The following is a 17,984-nucleotide window of genomic DNA, read 5'->3' on the forward strand; positions in this document are numbered from 1 at the left end:
CTCTTGTTATGAAACACATAGTGTTTTATGAAGTACAACAAATGTAAGTTTCCCTATGGTCCTGAAGACACTGCTGTAAGCTAATTCATTATCAATTTAAAACAACGTTGTGATTGCACTTTTATGTATAATAAATAGGGACCCACTTGTTTTGCCATACTGTCACCCTAAGATCATGACAAAGGACTGTAGGGCCTACTGAATGAAAATATGGTAGGAATCCTTCTTGCAAGTCAATATCTTGAGAGAGCTATCTAAGTGCAAAATAAGCAGAACTCAGACTTTCGTTAAAGTTAACCACATGCCAGTGCCACCTGAGTATGTCCAAATTATTTTTGCTAGTAGCATCTAAAAGAGGAATTGAATAAAGCTCTATGTTAATATTTGCAGTTATTTCCCTCAGTCGTTACTTGTATGCTTTTTGTCTTAAAGATCAGTGAATAGAACTGCAAAAGGAAGATAGTAATTACTGTTATCTACAAGATAACCTTAAACTGTATTTCATATGATACATCTTTATTGGGATCGCTCAGGAAGTAGAGGACGACAAAATCCCAGGAACTGGCTTATAAATTTCGTCATGTCAGGAGCCAGATCGAACAGATTTTGTCACTTTGCGTAACTCTATGTGCTAAATAGTCGGCTCGAGTTTCTTTGTTTTATTACCATTTCCCTGTTTCTCAGTGATCAACCACTCGTAATTTCTCTGTTAAAGAAGTTTACTCAACTACCCTCTTTTCTCGATCATTGTATGTCTTTATCTTAATTTTCCACAGACATATCTGACTGTGATATATTTCAATGTGTTCAGCAATGAACACTCTACAGCACTGACGAGTATGTGTCATTTTACAATTCACTGTGCACGCATATACGATAAACAATAGACAGATCAAACAGCTGACTCCAAGATGCTTCGGTCGGCAGATTTGTTGCGATTGTGTGATCACACGCCACGATTTATCTGTGCAGAGGTAACTGCAGCCCTCAGATTTGAGCAATTTTGCTCAAACTATACACTCCAACTTCCACTTTTGTGCACATCTCATACTTCCACATATCTTCCGTCTGTGGAGATGTGATGTGTATGGGCATTTGTGCAGACAGATGGTTGTGTGTGAAAGGGCTTTAAAATATTAGATCCACTAGCAGAAAGTTGATGCAGACAGATGGTTGTGTGTGAAAGGGCTTTAAAATATTAGATCCACTAGCAGAAAGTTGATATAAGTTTATCTTTACCGTTGGTTTCTCTCACGCGGGAGGTGGAGTATCTTTAAGGATATGGCGAGTGCGTGCTGATCTTTGGACTCGTGGGAAGTTAACGTCTTTGACACATTGCGGCAAAGTGAGTTTAGTCGTGTTGTGAGGAGTAGGTGTCATCTTAAAAGTGTCATTCACGGGTTGCTACGATGGCTGATGAATATACCAACGGGGCTCCAGAGAACGGGAATGTACCGGAGATTGAACTGATCATCAAGGTAATACTTTAACTTAAGCTTCAGTTGAAATTATGTCATGTAGTTCATAACTGCCAGAGATGAAAATGGCTGATAGAGAATTTGAAATATTGAAATTTCCATACTGAATGTGCGGAATAAGACGTCTTCAATGCAGCTTTCCTGTTAAGCGTGAGTGAACATATATAAAAATCTAATCAGGATGTAGTCTTCAATTCACTGTACATTACTTCCTCACGTTTTTCGTGTTTGTTCAGTAGTAGCGTATTTTGTAGTACTTCATACGCAAATGCTAAGAGTCGTTCTTTGTTCGCGCATACTGTAATCAGCTTTTTTTGTTGCTCGTTGAGAATTTCACGTTAGTAGGCCGCATATTAACCGTGATGTAAAACTCATTTCAAATGTTGACACTCGATTTATTTCTTAAAAAAAAAAAAATAAGGCGACTCTTAAACATTCAATGAAAGCTTGTGACGAAATATTGAGGAAACGACACAGATGACGAAAACCTGTGTCCGGTATCGGTTTTCCTGGTTATTTAGTAAGATGCCTCGCAAACTGGTCAGAACCGGAGTTAAATTATCGTTATCTGGTTGAAATACTATTTGTTAACGGGGAACGTGTTCGGCCTACGTATGAACTATCGTTGCGTTTTCTGCCACTGCTGATATGTAACATAGTTCAGTAATAGTAACCGAAGATTTTTAGTCACTGCGCAGGTTAACATCGGTTGGATTGATATCGTTGCCTGCTTTTATTTTCATTGTATTTAATTCTTTGCCATGAACCACTAAATGTGTAGGTCCTTTGTTTTAATGTATTAAGACCCCCCCCTTTTTTCAGAAAATTCCCTCCGCTCTGTCAGATGAATTTCTAATGTGGCTTTTTAAATACCTGTAATTGCTCTTTTGAAAAAGTATTGTTTTTTTTTCTAGGATATTAACTCAGGCGAATGCTTTCACTTCAAAATTAGCAACTGAAATAACTGGCTGTTGTTTAATTTTGCAGGCTGGAAGTAGTGCTATGTTGACTTGAAATAAGAACTTGTATTTTGCACACTTCCTTTGTACAGTAGGGTAGGTTGGTGTTATGTGGAACATGAAGATAATTTTGTCAATGCTACAGCACATGCAGTTTGTCATTTTTCTGACCAACTAGATATAGAAGCAGAACATTCACTCTGTGACCAGTGTGGAACTGGGACAAATGTTTTGAGGTTAGGCATATTGCCTTTTCTGGTTGCATTGCACAAGTTACTTCTGGAACAGCCAGTTTCAGCTCACTATATCTGACGAGTTATTCGTGTTTAGCTACATGGTTTTTAATTTTGTGACTCAAAATTAAATGGTGCACTTTTTAGTACAGTTACTCCAGAAAAAATTAAATGTTTAAAAGTTCAACTGAGCTGATAGTCCTGTTGGTGTATGAAAACATTTTTTGGTGTTTTGGATATGCTTGTCAATGCAGAAAACTTTGGGCCATCAGTGAAAGAGGGAGAGGACTAAGTTTTTTGACAGCATTAACACTTGGCATAAATGATGCACACTCTAAAGTTTGATATACTGGAATTGCCTCATTTACGGGGTTATAGAAAAATTATGCTTATGATAAGCTGGTTGTGATATTACTAAACTAAAATTTGCCCCATCAGTGGATACAACTATTCTTTTGGCATTGTCACTGTCCTTTCAGTGTGGAGTATGTGTATTTTTACTCTGGCAATTTTGGGTTTGAAGTTGAAGTATTCAGCGGTAGACATTTGTTGCATAAGTTGTTTTTCTAAGTCACTGGTTAGCACTTCTTTGCTGAAATCAGTTTACTATAGAGAAACAGTTTCACATTTGTAACAAAGTACAAGTTAGTGCAGTGCTAGTCACGGTGTGGATTGGGAAGTGATAGTTTCACACAGGATTTTTCATTCTGCTCTGATTTAACAATATTTTGAATGTGGCTACAGATGAATGTAAGAATGCACTGTATAGAAGGTGGATAGTATTACTTGTTTCAGAAATGGCTTTGTTGTTGCTGTTATCAGCTGACACATGCAGTCACTCAGGTCTAACAATCTTGCCTCTGTTTAGGTAGGCTTTGTTGACATTTTATATGGTTCACTGGTTAAGACACTATTAATATTCAGTAGGAGCAGTTGGTCTAGGTTTATATTTTCTTTGGTCTCCATAAGTGCCAGGATGACTCTGTGATGGGGTTATGAAATTACAATCTTCTTAGTTTGTTGTAACTTTGTTAGTGCAATATTAGGCTGTAGTCTGAATGCAGACCTAGTTGCAAATGAATCACCCCATTAATGAAGTTTCTGCTGTACTTGTCTTCAAATGAAATTATCTTGGTGGCATTTTCAATATTCAAGAAGCTAGTTTGCTTCTCAATGGAGTGAAATGTCATTCCTATAAATGTATGTTTGTAGACCTACCTTGACTCAGTGGCATTCTCCTTAAGCTTATTCCGTGATAACTTAATATGTCGGTGAGGGAACTTACTCTTGTGGAGTAGGTGTGCCTTTTCTTTTTGTCAGTGAGTGAAAGCTTGAATCTTTATACCTGCATGTCATTTGTGGTAAGTTGGTGAAAATGTAAGCTTCAATATGTTTCACTTATTTGCTGTTTAAGTTAATAATCTTGAAATGTGATTTAAAAACTTCATAGCAGATAAAATTGCTCTATGGCCTTAGTCAATGCGTGGCTTTCCTCAACCTGAAGTTAGGTCAGAACATTGCAGTGCTTTACTATACTTTGTCCTGTGATCTGTAAAAAGACCACCAATTTAATGTAGACTGATACATTGTGCAACTTTTGTCAGGAAATCATTACCATAGGTGAAATATTGTCTTCAGTCTGGAGACTGGTTTTTTATGGTGCTCCACTAGGCTGCCTAGCACAACTCTTTTCATTTCTGTGTAATTACTGCAACATGTATTGACTTGAACTTGTCATATGTTGGACTCCCTGTACAAATGTTACAAACCTGTCCATTCCCTTCCCCCTTTCACCAAATTAATAAATCTTTCAGCACTCAGGCTGGCTTCCCAAATCAATTCAGTGTGCACCTGTTAGTTGTCTTATCTGCACATTTTTCACTCTTTCATGGCACCACATTTCTTGTTTGCAAGTATACTCCAAAAGCTTTTAGTTGACTTGAAATTGGTATATATCTTTAAAATATTTTCTTGTTAATTCCACCTTCCATTTCATATCTTAATTCTCTCATGTTACTTTGTTGCCACAACAGCAATAGACTTACCCATTACCCTTCTCTTATTGGTATTAATCATATACCTTATTTTAGAGATGTGATCCATTCTGTTCAGTTGCTCTTCAAAGTCCTTTACTGTCTGACAGAATTAAAATGTCACTGGTGACTGTTTTTCTCCTAACTTCAACTGGCCCACTCTGATACTTCTCATCTTACTCATAGCACTGAGTCTGATTTGTTCATAAGTTGCAGATAACCTTTCGTTCTGTTTGATGCCTGATAGTTCAGCGTTTCAAAGTGTATGTGTGTGCGCGCGCGCCGGAAAGACAAACGGTAGGCAACAGGAAATTAATGAATTTGTGATCAGGGACTCTGGACAGGCGTAGTGTCCAGTGGCAGGCGATATACATTTGCCCTCGCCTTCAATTGCAGCTCAAATGCAGTGCATCTAAGGGCGTGTGTAGTGCCGTCATGTACAATGAGGCGCGGCTTCCGGCCGCTCCGGCAACGCTGCGCCTGTCTTGACCCAGTAAACCCGGTGCACTCATAGCCCAAGGCGGTGCCGCCCGGCCCGCCGTTTTGCTCAAGTCGCCGCGGCACCTAGACCACGAATGACCACACCAGAAACGCGGGTCGTATAGCTCTGGATTTACAATTTGATGTGGTTTTGCGTAATTATCATTTGAAAATGTGTGGCTCGGTGGATCAGTGCAGGACTAACAGTAGAAATGTCTTGAGTTTGGTTTCCTGTCAGACCTAAAAACTTCTGTATTTTAACAGGTCACTTCAGTGTGCTAAAAGTTCCAGCATTTTCCTTTAGTGGATACTCTTCACTTGCTGTTAAAATTTGCACAAGGCAGAAGCTACTCTTCTCCTTCAGACTCTCATTTCCGTCAGACCTAAAATTCGCAGACCATTTCGAAATCAATTACTGCCACTATCACAAGGTTTCACACCTATGATCAGATAGGATGTACGGCAAGTCACTTGTCCGTTAGCTGATGGTTTGCTCATTTGGTGTTAGAGAGGGCACCTCGCTTATCGGGTTTCAATACTTTGGGATTTTTTCACGAGAGAAAGCAAAACCACCTGATCGTGCGAGACTACTCATCAATAATATATTCTCCTTCACTATTTACAACAGCCTGCCAACGCTGGGGCAACTTATAGATTCCATGACTGTAGAAATAACTTAGTTTTGAGGCGAACAACTCATGTTCGCCAAAGGATGTTCCTTGAAGATTGTTTTGGGGAGTAAGATAAGTGTCCTATTTGTCACTCTAGCAAAATGGAGTGGGTGGGGGCGGCGATGGAATTATCGTGGAGAAGCATCGCGTCATGCTGTCTTCCTGGTCGTTGATCTTAGATTGCGTCTGCAACACTGTCGCTGTTCCACCAGATGCATAATATCCTATGTGGATGCGCGCAGGTCTTCGTAGGGGAGTAGCTGCTTTTTGCCTCAACCATTCCTTTCTTTCTTATGTTAGCATAAAGACGCCATTTCTCGTCACCAATAACCGTACAGGACATGAATGGCCGGTGTTTACGAGTTAGTTGACAAGCAAGCAGAGATGCACGTGACCACACGCTGATTTTTATGATTTTGGCTTACAGCATACGGTACTCATCCACCCGATTTTTGCACCTACATTGCATGGAAATGTTACACCCCCGTGAAATGTTCAATTTTATCACATTTGCCAATTCTCGAGTACTGACGGATCATTGCGGATTAACATTTAAACGGTCATCAAACCCTGAAAGTCTTCCTGAACTTGGAATCACTGTCAAAACGGCCCTCCTCAGAAAGAGAAAAGCTTTCTTGCCGTTCCGTGTCCATTGGCATTATCCCCATACGCGGCTGCTTTAGCTGCTGTCACCTCTGTTGATCGCAAACAGATCTTTCCACATGTCAGCCCGTGTTCTAGCGTCCATCTCTCTACTCACTATCTCCAAATGATTGTCAACAATGATAGGAACAGTAAAATAAGACAATCGATAAATAAACCCGGAGCTGCTGGAATACCAATACACAAAACAAAAACTCCTAACTCGTGCACCAACCTAATAGTTACAAATCGGTTGAATCAGTCGCTGTCTGTTTGCGTAACAACTGATGTAGTTGAAGGTGTAAGGAATTTAAAGCCAACAAGTAGTGTAAAATTGCATTTTCCGCAAGAGACAATAGTTAGGAGCTAACCTCTTTCTTGGTTGAGTGCTGGGTACTGTTGAGAGGTACTAGATACTGTGTACTGGCAGTGTTGTCCGTAACCTCCCTTCGTCTCTCCAGAAACGTTAAACTTAGCATTAGATCTAGAAAAACTGCGCGTCAGCGATAAGACTCCATATGCACGGCAGTGTCTTAATATGCAAGCCTATATTTTGTATGTTACGTCGCACCACATGGATCCTAAATGTTTGTAGGTTCCAATCAGGCCAATCAACCACTAGGGAGTAACGTTTCTTTTCGCCTTGAATAGCTATGTTTCTGTTGGCGGCGCGTTAGAGGTTTTGCGGAGAGTGCAACCGATGAAACGCGGCCGAAGGCGCTTCTTCTGTAAATAGCGGTGACCGAACGTGGTGCTTACTCTTAGTCAACACGGAGGCAGGCACTCGTGATTGCGCAAGCCTTTCTGCCTTTGCCTTGGGTGCGCTGGCGTCACACTCGCCTTCTGAAAAGCAGGCATGTTGAAGCAGAGCCACCAGCTTCCAATAGAGCTGAGGCTAGTAATAGTTTCATAAATATTGAGGTTAGTGGTTAACCATTACTTCGCGATTCGTTATCCACTAATTACTCATTTGTATCTTTCACGGAGCTGGTCTTCAGCACATAGACTTACTTCTCTAGGTTAAGTCCAACCATTGTAGTTTGTCTTGCAAAATTTTCACTTGTGGTTGGTGAATGCTGCGGTTTTCCTTCAAAACAAAAAGTAATTACCTTGTGGGACCACTTGAACTCCTTTCTATAAGGATCGATAATTTGCGGGACTAATCCATTACGTATCACTTAATCAGTGGCCCACATCTGAATCTAGGATTTCCAAGCCATAAGGGATATAGTGCATTATTACTTCACAACAAAGTAGATTGACAAACCATAGCGAATGGTTGGTCTCTGCCGGGCCATCCAAATTTGAGTCTTTAGTGTTATTTTCTAAATAGCTTTAAGGTAACTACGGGGGGGGGGGGGGGGGGGGATTCCTTGGAAAAGTCGCTTCCTTCCACAATCCCACCATTTGCTCCGTCTCAGGCCTCGTCGCCGACGGAACGTGAACTCTGTTCTTCCTTTCTCATTTTTTCCCCGTAATATTCACTAAAATTAACTCCAACTGCGTACTAAAGCCACTCGAAAGAAGAATCTGGCTTCAGAAATCGACCGTTTCAAGTCGTAAAGTTATAAGCTCTGTGGGAGTCAGATTGAAAGCTTTTTACTGAGTCTCAACGAAATCTTAACAGTCGAAGGAAGTTCGTTTTTGTATACTACAGCTTCCACTGAAGGTAATCGGGAGTGAGATACTCATAATTAAGATGAATCCGTCACGAAAAATATTAGTAACTCTTGAAGTTAACTGTTGAAGCCGGAAGTCAAAAATGGAATGCTGTTAAGGAAAATACTTGGGACATTACTGTTTTGCTGTTGACATTTTTGTTTTGCTCTAGTGGAAATTAACTTCAATAATAAAGTTTGAAACTTGGCGTGAGCATAAGAAACTTACGGCAGTTGGATAACAGAAGGAACAAACAGCCTACAAATTGCCTCCTTTGCGGATACTTAATATACTGTCTGACAAAAGAAGTTAACCACTGACAATACATGGCCGTATGTTAATGTAACTTCGTGCATGTACACATCGGCGAGTATTTACTGATTTGAGTCGCAATTACATGCGATCGGTAGAACAGCCACTGGAGTGTATTAGTGTTAGTGTCAATGTTGTTACCACCTGGTAGAGTACATGAGGCTCGTGAAGAGCGTCAGACGTTGGTGACTACCCGAAGAGCAGAGCGATGCCGCATTATCGCACGAGACAGCTTCATAAGCACGTAACGTATGTTGAAAGGGACTACATTGTTGATCTCCATTTGGCCGGCTGGTCGAATCGTGCCTTACCCAGATCCGGTTGTGACAATGACCTGATGTTGAGCTGCATGGCAGGATGGTTTTGAAGTTTGCAATAAACCACGTTTGACCACACAATCGAATATCGCCGTTTTGTGCACCAGGCACATTGTAACCACTTCACATCAGGCGCCTGCCGTCAGACCAAATAATGGACTCCCTGCAGTATTTTGTCGCCGCACACCATTGGTCGGAACCTAGCTGCAGCCAGACTAGGGAGCCGTAACACAGGACGAACGGCTACGTTTGGAGTAGTACCGCAACTGGGAAACAGGGACTGCTAATGGCGTCCCATTGTGTTCAGCGATGAATTGCGATTCTGCACTAATCTGTGACAACCATCGTCTACGAACATGGCAGCGACCAGGGGAGGTGTGCCAGCCTCGCAATGTTTTTGAGAGCCACAGCGGTGTTACGCCTGGTCTTGTCGGAGGCCAACGTTTGTCACGTCATGGTTGGTAGTGATTGAGGTCACTGATGGCACAGCGGCACGCCACAGACGTCTTGCATCCTCATATGGTATCTCCTCTGTGCGACAATATCGTGTTGCCATTTTCCAACAGGGCAGTGCCCGTCCACATATAGCATCTCTCTCTGAACTGTCTGCATAACAACATTGTACTCAAGTGACCAGCATCCTAAAACTTCCAGATTTCTATGCAATATAACGTATAGGATCAGCTCGGATATAAACTGTTAGTGACAGTATCCAGAATATCGGGGATATTCCCAATCGTATCAGTGCAAGTCTCCAGACCATTGGGAATTTGGGGGGAGGGGGGCGGCTGATGTGCGTCATACAGCCATGTTCTGTGTATATTTGACGCGCCACTGTAATCACATACTCTCTAAATTCATGAAGTTTGTTTCGTAGGCCTGTTCAGAATGCTTTACTTTTCTGTTCAGTGTGTGTAGATAAAAGTTTAGAATTTGTCCGAAAGAGGTTTATTCACGGAATGTTATAAATTTTGACGTACGGCAATACGTACTTTTAAAAGCGGAATCTATTTATAAAACGTAAATAGTGGAATGATGCACGTTGGGAAATGGGGAGACAAATTTAAGCAAATAGATCCGGGAACAGATTGGAATGAAAAGACGTAATTATAACCGTAACGGTCCTGAAATTCAGGTGGGCGGCGTGTGCAGACAGGTAGATGGTAGGTGGGACATAAATCTTGGATTCCACGGATAAGAAACAGAAAAACTAATGGAAGCTGAGTAAATTGAAAAACATGAAAGGGAGCATGAATATGTATAGTTGTAGACAGTCAATGAACTCTGGAGTAGTTTTATTCAGCATTGCAATTGCAAGTCCTTGATTACCAGTTCAGCGTAAATTTCATCGCAGTCCAGGAACTCGTTCTGGTCTGCAGATGTTATACCGTTGACTACTTCCGTATTGTGAAAGGTTTGTACCCATATTGGCAAATGGCTTTCACAGCGATTTAAGCCTTTGTACGTCGTTTGGACATAAAATTTCACGAAAGTCTCTTTTGGAATTGAAATACGTCTGCCACTGATTTCTAGGTAGCCTGAATGTCTTCCAGCGATAACTGAGAAAGTGGTAGAAAGAATCGGCGAAAGCGTAGTAGCGCGGGAAGGTGAAAGAAGGAACAAGAAAAGTGAAAGTGAAGGCGTGGCCGCCGAATTTCCAGTTAAACCGAAACAAAATTGATGATGAATCTCCTTCAAAACTGCGTAATTTCCAATCTGTGTAGATTGGAGGCATTAAAGTAGCAACACTCTAAATTAAAATCTTAAAGATAACTACTTGAAGTATAAAAGAATCTTGAAAGCGTGCATAAATACGACTCCAACAGTATTTTAAAAGCAAAGATAATTTCATGTTTCATCAGGCTGTTAGTAAGATATTTTCGCCCATCAGTCAGTTGACTTTGACGGGTCAGCTGCTGCAAGTTTATGGTACTAAATTTTTTAAATGTGAAATGAATATTCGGTTTTCATTTCGCCTGTTTCCTCTTGTGGTTACTCCCTTCTCTTGGATCGTCGTTGCAATGTGTTGAAAACTACTTTAATAGAAATCGGCAGTTCGCAAAGTGTACAGATTTCTCGTTGTGTGCCTACAGGCGTAAGTCCATGACGCTATGTTTTTCCAGGCTCTTTCCTCGCGGGGATTAGAGCACTATGTGGCTACATATTTGTCATCCCAGGGACACTCTGGCACTTTATGCCGGTTGGTCTGTACCTTTAGTTTTTTATATCTCCATATTTTATGTTGCCTCTCGACTACGCTATTTACGTGAAATAAAATGTATCACGCGAGCTATAGGTGCTTTATCATTATAGCAACGTGTCTGTTGGTTTTCTTGTAAAAGGGCAGGTATACGATTATGTATTCCTAATCTATTGTTTACATTCAGTTTAATTTAGTGTAAATTCTCTTTATTAGTTTTATGGTTTGTAGATTGTGAAAAGTGACGCAGAATATAGAAAATCTTTTTTCTGTCGCTACGTGGAATCCGTTGCAAATGGCAGCATTTTGCCTGACGAAATCTTGTTTCTGGGCTGTGAATTGATACTTTTTCCTGAACACGTCTGTAAACGTCGTGCATAGGCAGGATCGAAAAAATGCGCTTTTGAAGAGAAGTGAACATTTTACAATCTTGATTTTAATCTCATTGTGTGTGTAAAACTTAAGTTCACTGGAGATTGTTAGTGGGCGACACCACATTCGGTAAGAAAAGTTCTTGCAGGTGGCAGCGACGTGAAAGGCTACCGGAATTGCAGTTAACGTAGAAACAAAAAAAAAAAAACGCGAGGCTGGTCGCGGTACTCCTCTTTGACTTGGAACAGAATAAAATGTGATGACAGCTAGCGTACTGGAGAGCTACCATAATAGACACCATTCGAAGAATGCTACGTACGTCGCCGATTACAGTATTTTGCGTATTATAGTTGTAATTGGTGACGTTATTATGCATTTAAATTCGTATGGTGTTCCTCTTAAACGTATTTTACACAATGTATCTGGCCCACAGCAAAAGCATCTAGAGAAGTAATTAAGCAACTAAGATTCTGGAGAGCGAACCGAATACTATGACTTAACAGAGGGCGTGTTTGGGTATTTAATATGGAACAGGACAACTGTTGCTGCCGCGGCAAAACTGGGCGCGCGGGAAACGGCAGACATTTCCCCATTCCCTGCTGTCAATTAAATGCTCATCCCCGTACAGTAAGGAGATCGGACAGGAAAGCAGCTAGTTTCAAGCCCGTGTTCGGAGGGCAGCTTCGCGTGCGCAGGGCTGGCGCGTCCGCCAGATGGCAGGTCGGCGGGTGTCGTGACCTTGGCGCTTTAGTGGCACGCGGCGGCGACTGCGGCTTTCCCCCGCCCAGCCTGCTCCGTCTAAACAGCTCTCACTGGCGCGGCCCATTGCGGCCTCATTGGCTCATTAAGTCGTAAACTCGCATCTTGACCCCGGGGTTGAGGCATGTCGCAGGCTTGTGCTGCTGCGTGCCACTGCCTTAAATGCGCCCACCGGTCTCCCCAAGTTGGCCCAGCACCTTCCAGTCCTCGAGCAGACCAGCTGTTCATAGTAACGAAGCGAAACGCGGCCAGCAGAAGTGTGTCGATCGTTCGTAACGTACTAGACGCATGTGATAAATTATCAATTACATAACTCCGCTCGGAAATAAACACTTTAAAAAAATCCTAGAGCGAGATATCGTTGAACGTAATACAGGCACAAGAGTTGGTACTGCATTTGGGCCCAATAGTTGGTGCAACGCTTGACTTTGACCATGATTTCTTTTGTTTAAGGATATGTTCATTAAATAACTCGCAGGCGTTCATTGTGCTATACGTTGTCACCTTACGCGCGATTCTAAAATTCTGACGTCAGACTGCAGCAGCAGTTAAGAGTATGTTTGTATTAGTTTTGTCTTCAGCGACGTACACTGAGCTGACAAGTCATGGGATACCTCCTAATATCGTGTCGGCCCCCCTCTTGCCGGGCATAGTGTAGCAAGTCAACGTGGCATGGACTTCATTGCAGGTATAGAGCCAAGCTCCCTCTGTAGCCGTCCATAATGGCGAAAGTCGCCGGTGCAGCATTTTGTGCACGAACTGACCTCTATTATGTCCCATATATGTTCGGTGGGATTAATGTCGCACGAACTAGGTGGCCCAATCATTCGCTCGACTTATCCGGAATGTTCAATTCGCGCGAACAATTGTGGCCTGGTGACATGGAGCATTGTCATCAATAAAAATTCCATGCTTGTTCGGTAACATGAAGTCCATGATTGGATGAAATGCTCAGTGATTCAGTTACACCAGAGGACCCAGTCCATTCCATTATGGAGCCACCACCAGCTTGCGCATTGACAACTTTATGTCCATGGCTTACTGGAGTGCGCGCCACACTTGAACCCTACCAGCAGCTCTTGCCAGCTGAAATTGGGGCTCTTCTGACCAGGATACGGTTTTCCCGTCGTAGAGTCCACCCGATATGATCACGACGCAGGAGAGGCACTGCAGGCGATGTACTGTTAGCAAAGGCACTGGCGTCGGTCGTCTGTTGCCATAGCCCATTAATACCAAATTTCGTCGCATTGTGCTAAAGATACGTTGGTCATTCACTTACGGGGTATTTCAAGCAGATTTGTTTAACGCTGACAACTCGACACAAATGTCGCCACTTCGTTATCCGTGGTAAGCAGTAATGCCTGAAATGTATTCTCGACACTATCTCGGATTACTGTATCCCCTAAAGACTTCCGAAATGGAATGTCCCTTGCTTCTAGTTGCAGCTACCATTCCGCGTTCAGTTTGCTAATTTCTGTCGTGTGGCCATAATCACGTGGGAAACCTTCCACTGAATCACCTTAATATAAATGAAAACGTACTGTCCTTTACCTTGCGTAATGTAAAGTGCATCTTCGTTGGTTTCAGGATATTAACCAGTTGCGAACATAGTCGTGCTTTGTGTAACTTGATAGTGGGAATCTATTTTTTGAGCATTTAAGCGTGTCTACTTTGGAATTTGTAAAATTTCACGCTATCAATTATGTATTACGGGACCGTAAAACTTGTTGGTAGCAGATTCTCGTTACGAATCCTTACACTTCCTTAGCAATCTTACGTTTATTCTGTCGCTGAACGTCAACACCACTTGCATACCGAGCATTACTGATGGCTCTGAAATAACAACAAAATCCTGTAGTTGGACTCATTGACCTGTTCAGCACTTTTTCCCTCGTTACCTGGCCACACCGCTTCAATGGTTGACCTCGTTCAAACGTTGAGCGTTTTTGTCGTACCGCACCGCTTAATAGCCGGCTCGTCTTGGATTAACCTAGTTTCGCTTAGTCAGTACCGGGCTACTGGACAGGTAAACTAGCGCGAACTCCCCTGCACTTAGAGGACTAAATGTGTACTTGTTTACTGTAAAATTCCTTTTTTTTAATTCGTCTATTCATGCGTAGAACTGTTGAATACATGTACTGTAATAATCACTTAGCATGAACTGTTAACAGTATATTTTCGTTCCATTCAGGCACGGAAAAGGGTGTAAAGTATTACGAAATTGTTCACTGGATGCGTTTTGCAATGCACGCGTCTGACAGCTTTTACACATCTTAATTGATTGGAAGAACCTAGCAGTGGCCACATTTCCGTAACGTATGTTTCGTAGCCCGTAATACCAACATTACTTGGATAGCAAACAGTCAAGTACTGTTGGAGTGGGATCGAGTAAACGTTTTATAACCAGCTGCTGTATACAGTATTCGTGTTAGTAAATAACTGTGTTCCTCTTCGCTTCACTCAATACAGAAAGCTATTTTTTTTTCACGTCTGCCTCTACTTGGAGAGCACATTCATCACTTTGAACAGTAAATTACCCAAAAACTAAAGATAGCACAAGGATAAAGAGTAAATAGTAATTAAAATCATATTTTCAAATGGCCGTTAGAAAGATTGAGGTAGACGAACTGCGCTGGATTGAATTGCACAAAGTGTTCGCCAACAAACTATCATATCTAAAACTTCTTAAATTTTCGAAATGTGTGGTTATTGGACTGTTCATTAATTGGAGATCGCTCAATGCTTCATGATGTCGCATAAAACGATCCTTCTAGTCTGGTTGGGCCGTAAATTCTTTCAGAGATATTAAACCACCTTTTAATTCTCGAATGTACCCATCAAAGCAACATTCTTCTGTAGCAGCACACTTCAAAAGCTTCTACCTTTTCTGAACGATTTATTGCCGAAGATTTACTTTCGCACAAAACTATGCTTGGATCTTCATATTAATTTTAAATCTTTGCAACTTTGCATATTCATTGATAGACGATCCGTCTAACCATTATGAAGACATCGCCTGAGTCATACATTTGGTGAGAAATGTCTGGTAATTATCTCATAACACCAGGTGATGTCGATAAAACTTCCATGCGCAGACGAGATGTATTGGGTGTCGAATGTCCATCCTTGATAGTCCAGACATAAACTGTTCTAATATACAGAAATCTTCTGATTGACCAGGGCTGTGCGCTCGGCTTATCGTATGTGCCATTTCTGATAGCGTTAGCGGAACGTTAGTGTTTCATAGCCCTTTACAAATAGGAGATTGAAGACGGTCGCCACGGTAATATACGAACGATGTGGATGAATGGATTTCCCGTCATTTTATAATTGCCTTCCCTAGCGACGTCGGCTCATGTCATTGTGGGCTTCCAGGATACCGTGACGCAGACACCAGCTTCCTCCCGTACTTGCAGGAATATCTAAGCTTGGCGCTACTGTAATGTCTGTGATTATGGTCAATCTACAAACAGAAATTAACATGTGGGGACAAAACAAAGCCACGAAAAAGAGTATCGCAGATTCTTAAAGAAAACTACATTGGAAAAAAACCTTAAACAGGTGTAAGTTAGAGCGGTAGCACTGAAACTGTTTGTTCGTTGATGCCTCAAAATTGTGACAGCTGCCTGTTTACAGCAGTCAGGTACTGCTACAACATGGCGCCTACACTGTTTCCCCGCGTGGCCGGGAGGCTGGCTATCGCGGAAAAACGTGTGGACTTCATGGAGATAGACAAATTGAAACAACTCGTCATGGGTACTGTTGAGAAATTCCGTTCCCAAAGAAAAGTCGACCCAAAAGGGTCAGTGTTCTTTATGGCCAATCTAACCATTTCGTTTTGCTGCAGTTGAACCAAAGATTTCAAAGCAAGACACAGTATCGACGATCCATATCAGAAGAGGAGCCTAGCACTAACGCTGCGATTCTTAGCTCCACGCGACAGGTACGCTAGCCTCAAATATCTTTTACGTATATCAACCACATATATTCCCAAACAATTCGTGAAATTGTAGTGCCATATGCAAAACAATGGTGAATTTTGTAAAGATAAATTGAGGGAGATAGTTATTAAAATGATCGACTGAGGACGACACGGCGTTCGGATGGTCCCGGTGGCCCACTTGTGGCCTGAAGACGGAGTGCTTTAGTGTAAAAATATACGAAAAAGAAGCCATATTATCGGAAGGGAAATAGGTTTCACCTACTCCTGTATTTAAATTTCGTCAGATTGTAGCCAAAATATGCCATTGAGACAGATACCTTGGATGTAAGCCACGAGAATCTTTCACATATTTTTAATTTAGATAACTGTTTATTTTGATAGTATGAAACAAAGAATTAACGGAAAAACAGAAAATGAATGATATCGTAAAGTTTGTGCACCACATTGTTTTACTTTATCTGTAGACGTGAAAGGGGAAGAAGATTAGGGATATACCGTATCACAGCGCTTTGGAGGCAAACCACTTGAAATTACATTTTTCGGCTGCATCCATGCCCGATGTTGTACGTTGTTTAGCCCCTTCGTTTCTAAAAGATAGTAATACATTTTCTTTGCCTTCCGTGTCAGCCCTGTCAACGGTTTGAATTTACCACCAAGCATATCTTTTTTGTTGAGCATTTTGTGCCCTCTATCTTTGAGGATCCCGCAAGCACCTGTGGGATCTGCACTCTTCTATTAACCAACCACTCCATCACCACAAAAACAAAACCAACAATAATTCGCACGCGTGAAAGACAGCAAGCACACCGATACAAAGCAATTGCAGTCTACCATCGAAGCTAGCGCCGAAACGGAGTAGACGCGAACTTCCTCTGACACTTCGCTGTAAAACCTACACCCAGCGAATCACAAGCGAGTACTAGTGAATGCGACCCGAGCACGACCGAATACCATGCGCCAAGAGTTTGCTAGATCGAATTCTCGTTCGATGTTGCGCGTTGGCTAGTATTCGTTTCGGTGTGAAAGGTGCTTTAGCCTTAATCTGTTTGATGTGAAGGTATGCCAGGAACGTGGTTCGAATTTCGTGTTAAACTTAAGGTACCATTTTCTCTGTAGGGTAATTGGAGAAAGCAAGGGGCATGAAAGTTGCTAAGTTGTGTCCAATTGACAGCTGCACCAGATGGCTGAACATCTGTTGGACTCCCAGCCAGTCATACCGTACAAATTTTGATCTCCTGGATGAAGTCTTTTGCTGCTCGGCATTGAAATACTCAGCTCACGAATCGAAGTTGGCAGCAAACGTAGCACAACGTGACTTGAGCGTGGCGACTGGGAGTGGTGGGCCCCGTGTGTAACGGACTGCAGCCCGCGCTGGTCAAGGCCCTGAGGCGCCGCCAACTGGGCCACCCCCACCATTGGCGTGGCCAGGTGACGGCGTCTGCTGCAGGTGCAACGCACCTCACCGGCCGCTGGCGCGCTGCAGCTGGAATTCCCTCCCATCTCCATGTTAAAGGAGAAACCTATAAGGCTGTCGGCACCGATACCGTACGTAACTTTTGGGCAGGTCTATTCTGAGGGCATTTCATGTACGCTAAAGTCTTCCAAATAGAGGAAACGCAACTGCTTAATATGGGTTATCAATGCAGAGTAGAGTTTTTAAAGTAGGAAAAGTTCTTCTTACTTACCAAGGAAGCACACATAATGGTCACTGCCAGGAACCTTACTGTGTAACATCCATTCTGACACTGATAATGTCCTCAATTTGTGTAATACACAGGTCCTGTAGAGCCAGAAAATTGAGTTACTGGCTTTTCACCTGCTGTTTCTAATAGAACTTTTCTATGGGATAAAAATAGCACTATTCAGTGCACAAGTATAGTTGAGAAAGTTGCTGGAGTATTTGTGAAACCAGAAACGTATGGGAGA

At 42.1% G+C, this 17,984-nt stretch overlaps 1 protein-coding gene across 1 annotated transcript in view; it reads left to right on the forward strand.

Annotated features, from left to right (window-relative positions):
- The first annotated feature begins 664 nt into the window (after nucleotides 1-664).
- Nucleotides 665-17,984, forward strand: part of LOC126336918 (chloride intracellular channel exc-4) — a 151,344-nt gene continuing 134,024 nt past the window's right edge. Inside the window, exon 1 of the mRNA XM_050001060.1 lies at nucleotides 665-1,478. Within this exon, the coding sequence (XP_049857017.1) occupies nucleotides 1,410-1,478 (69 nt within the window). The 5' untranslated portion in view covers nucleotides 665-1,409. The remainder of the gene's footprint in view (nucleotides 1,479-17,984) is intronic.

This window comes from Schistocerca gregaria, chromosome 2 (genome assembly GCF_023897955.1).
Source record: "Schistocerca gregaria isolate iqSchGreg1 chromosome 2, iqSchGreg1.2, whole genome shotgun sequence".
Lineage (NCBI taxonomy): Eukaryota > Metazoa > Arthropoda > Insecta > Orthoptera > Acrididae > Schistocerca > Schistocerca gregaria.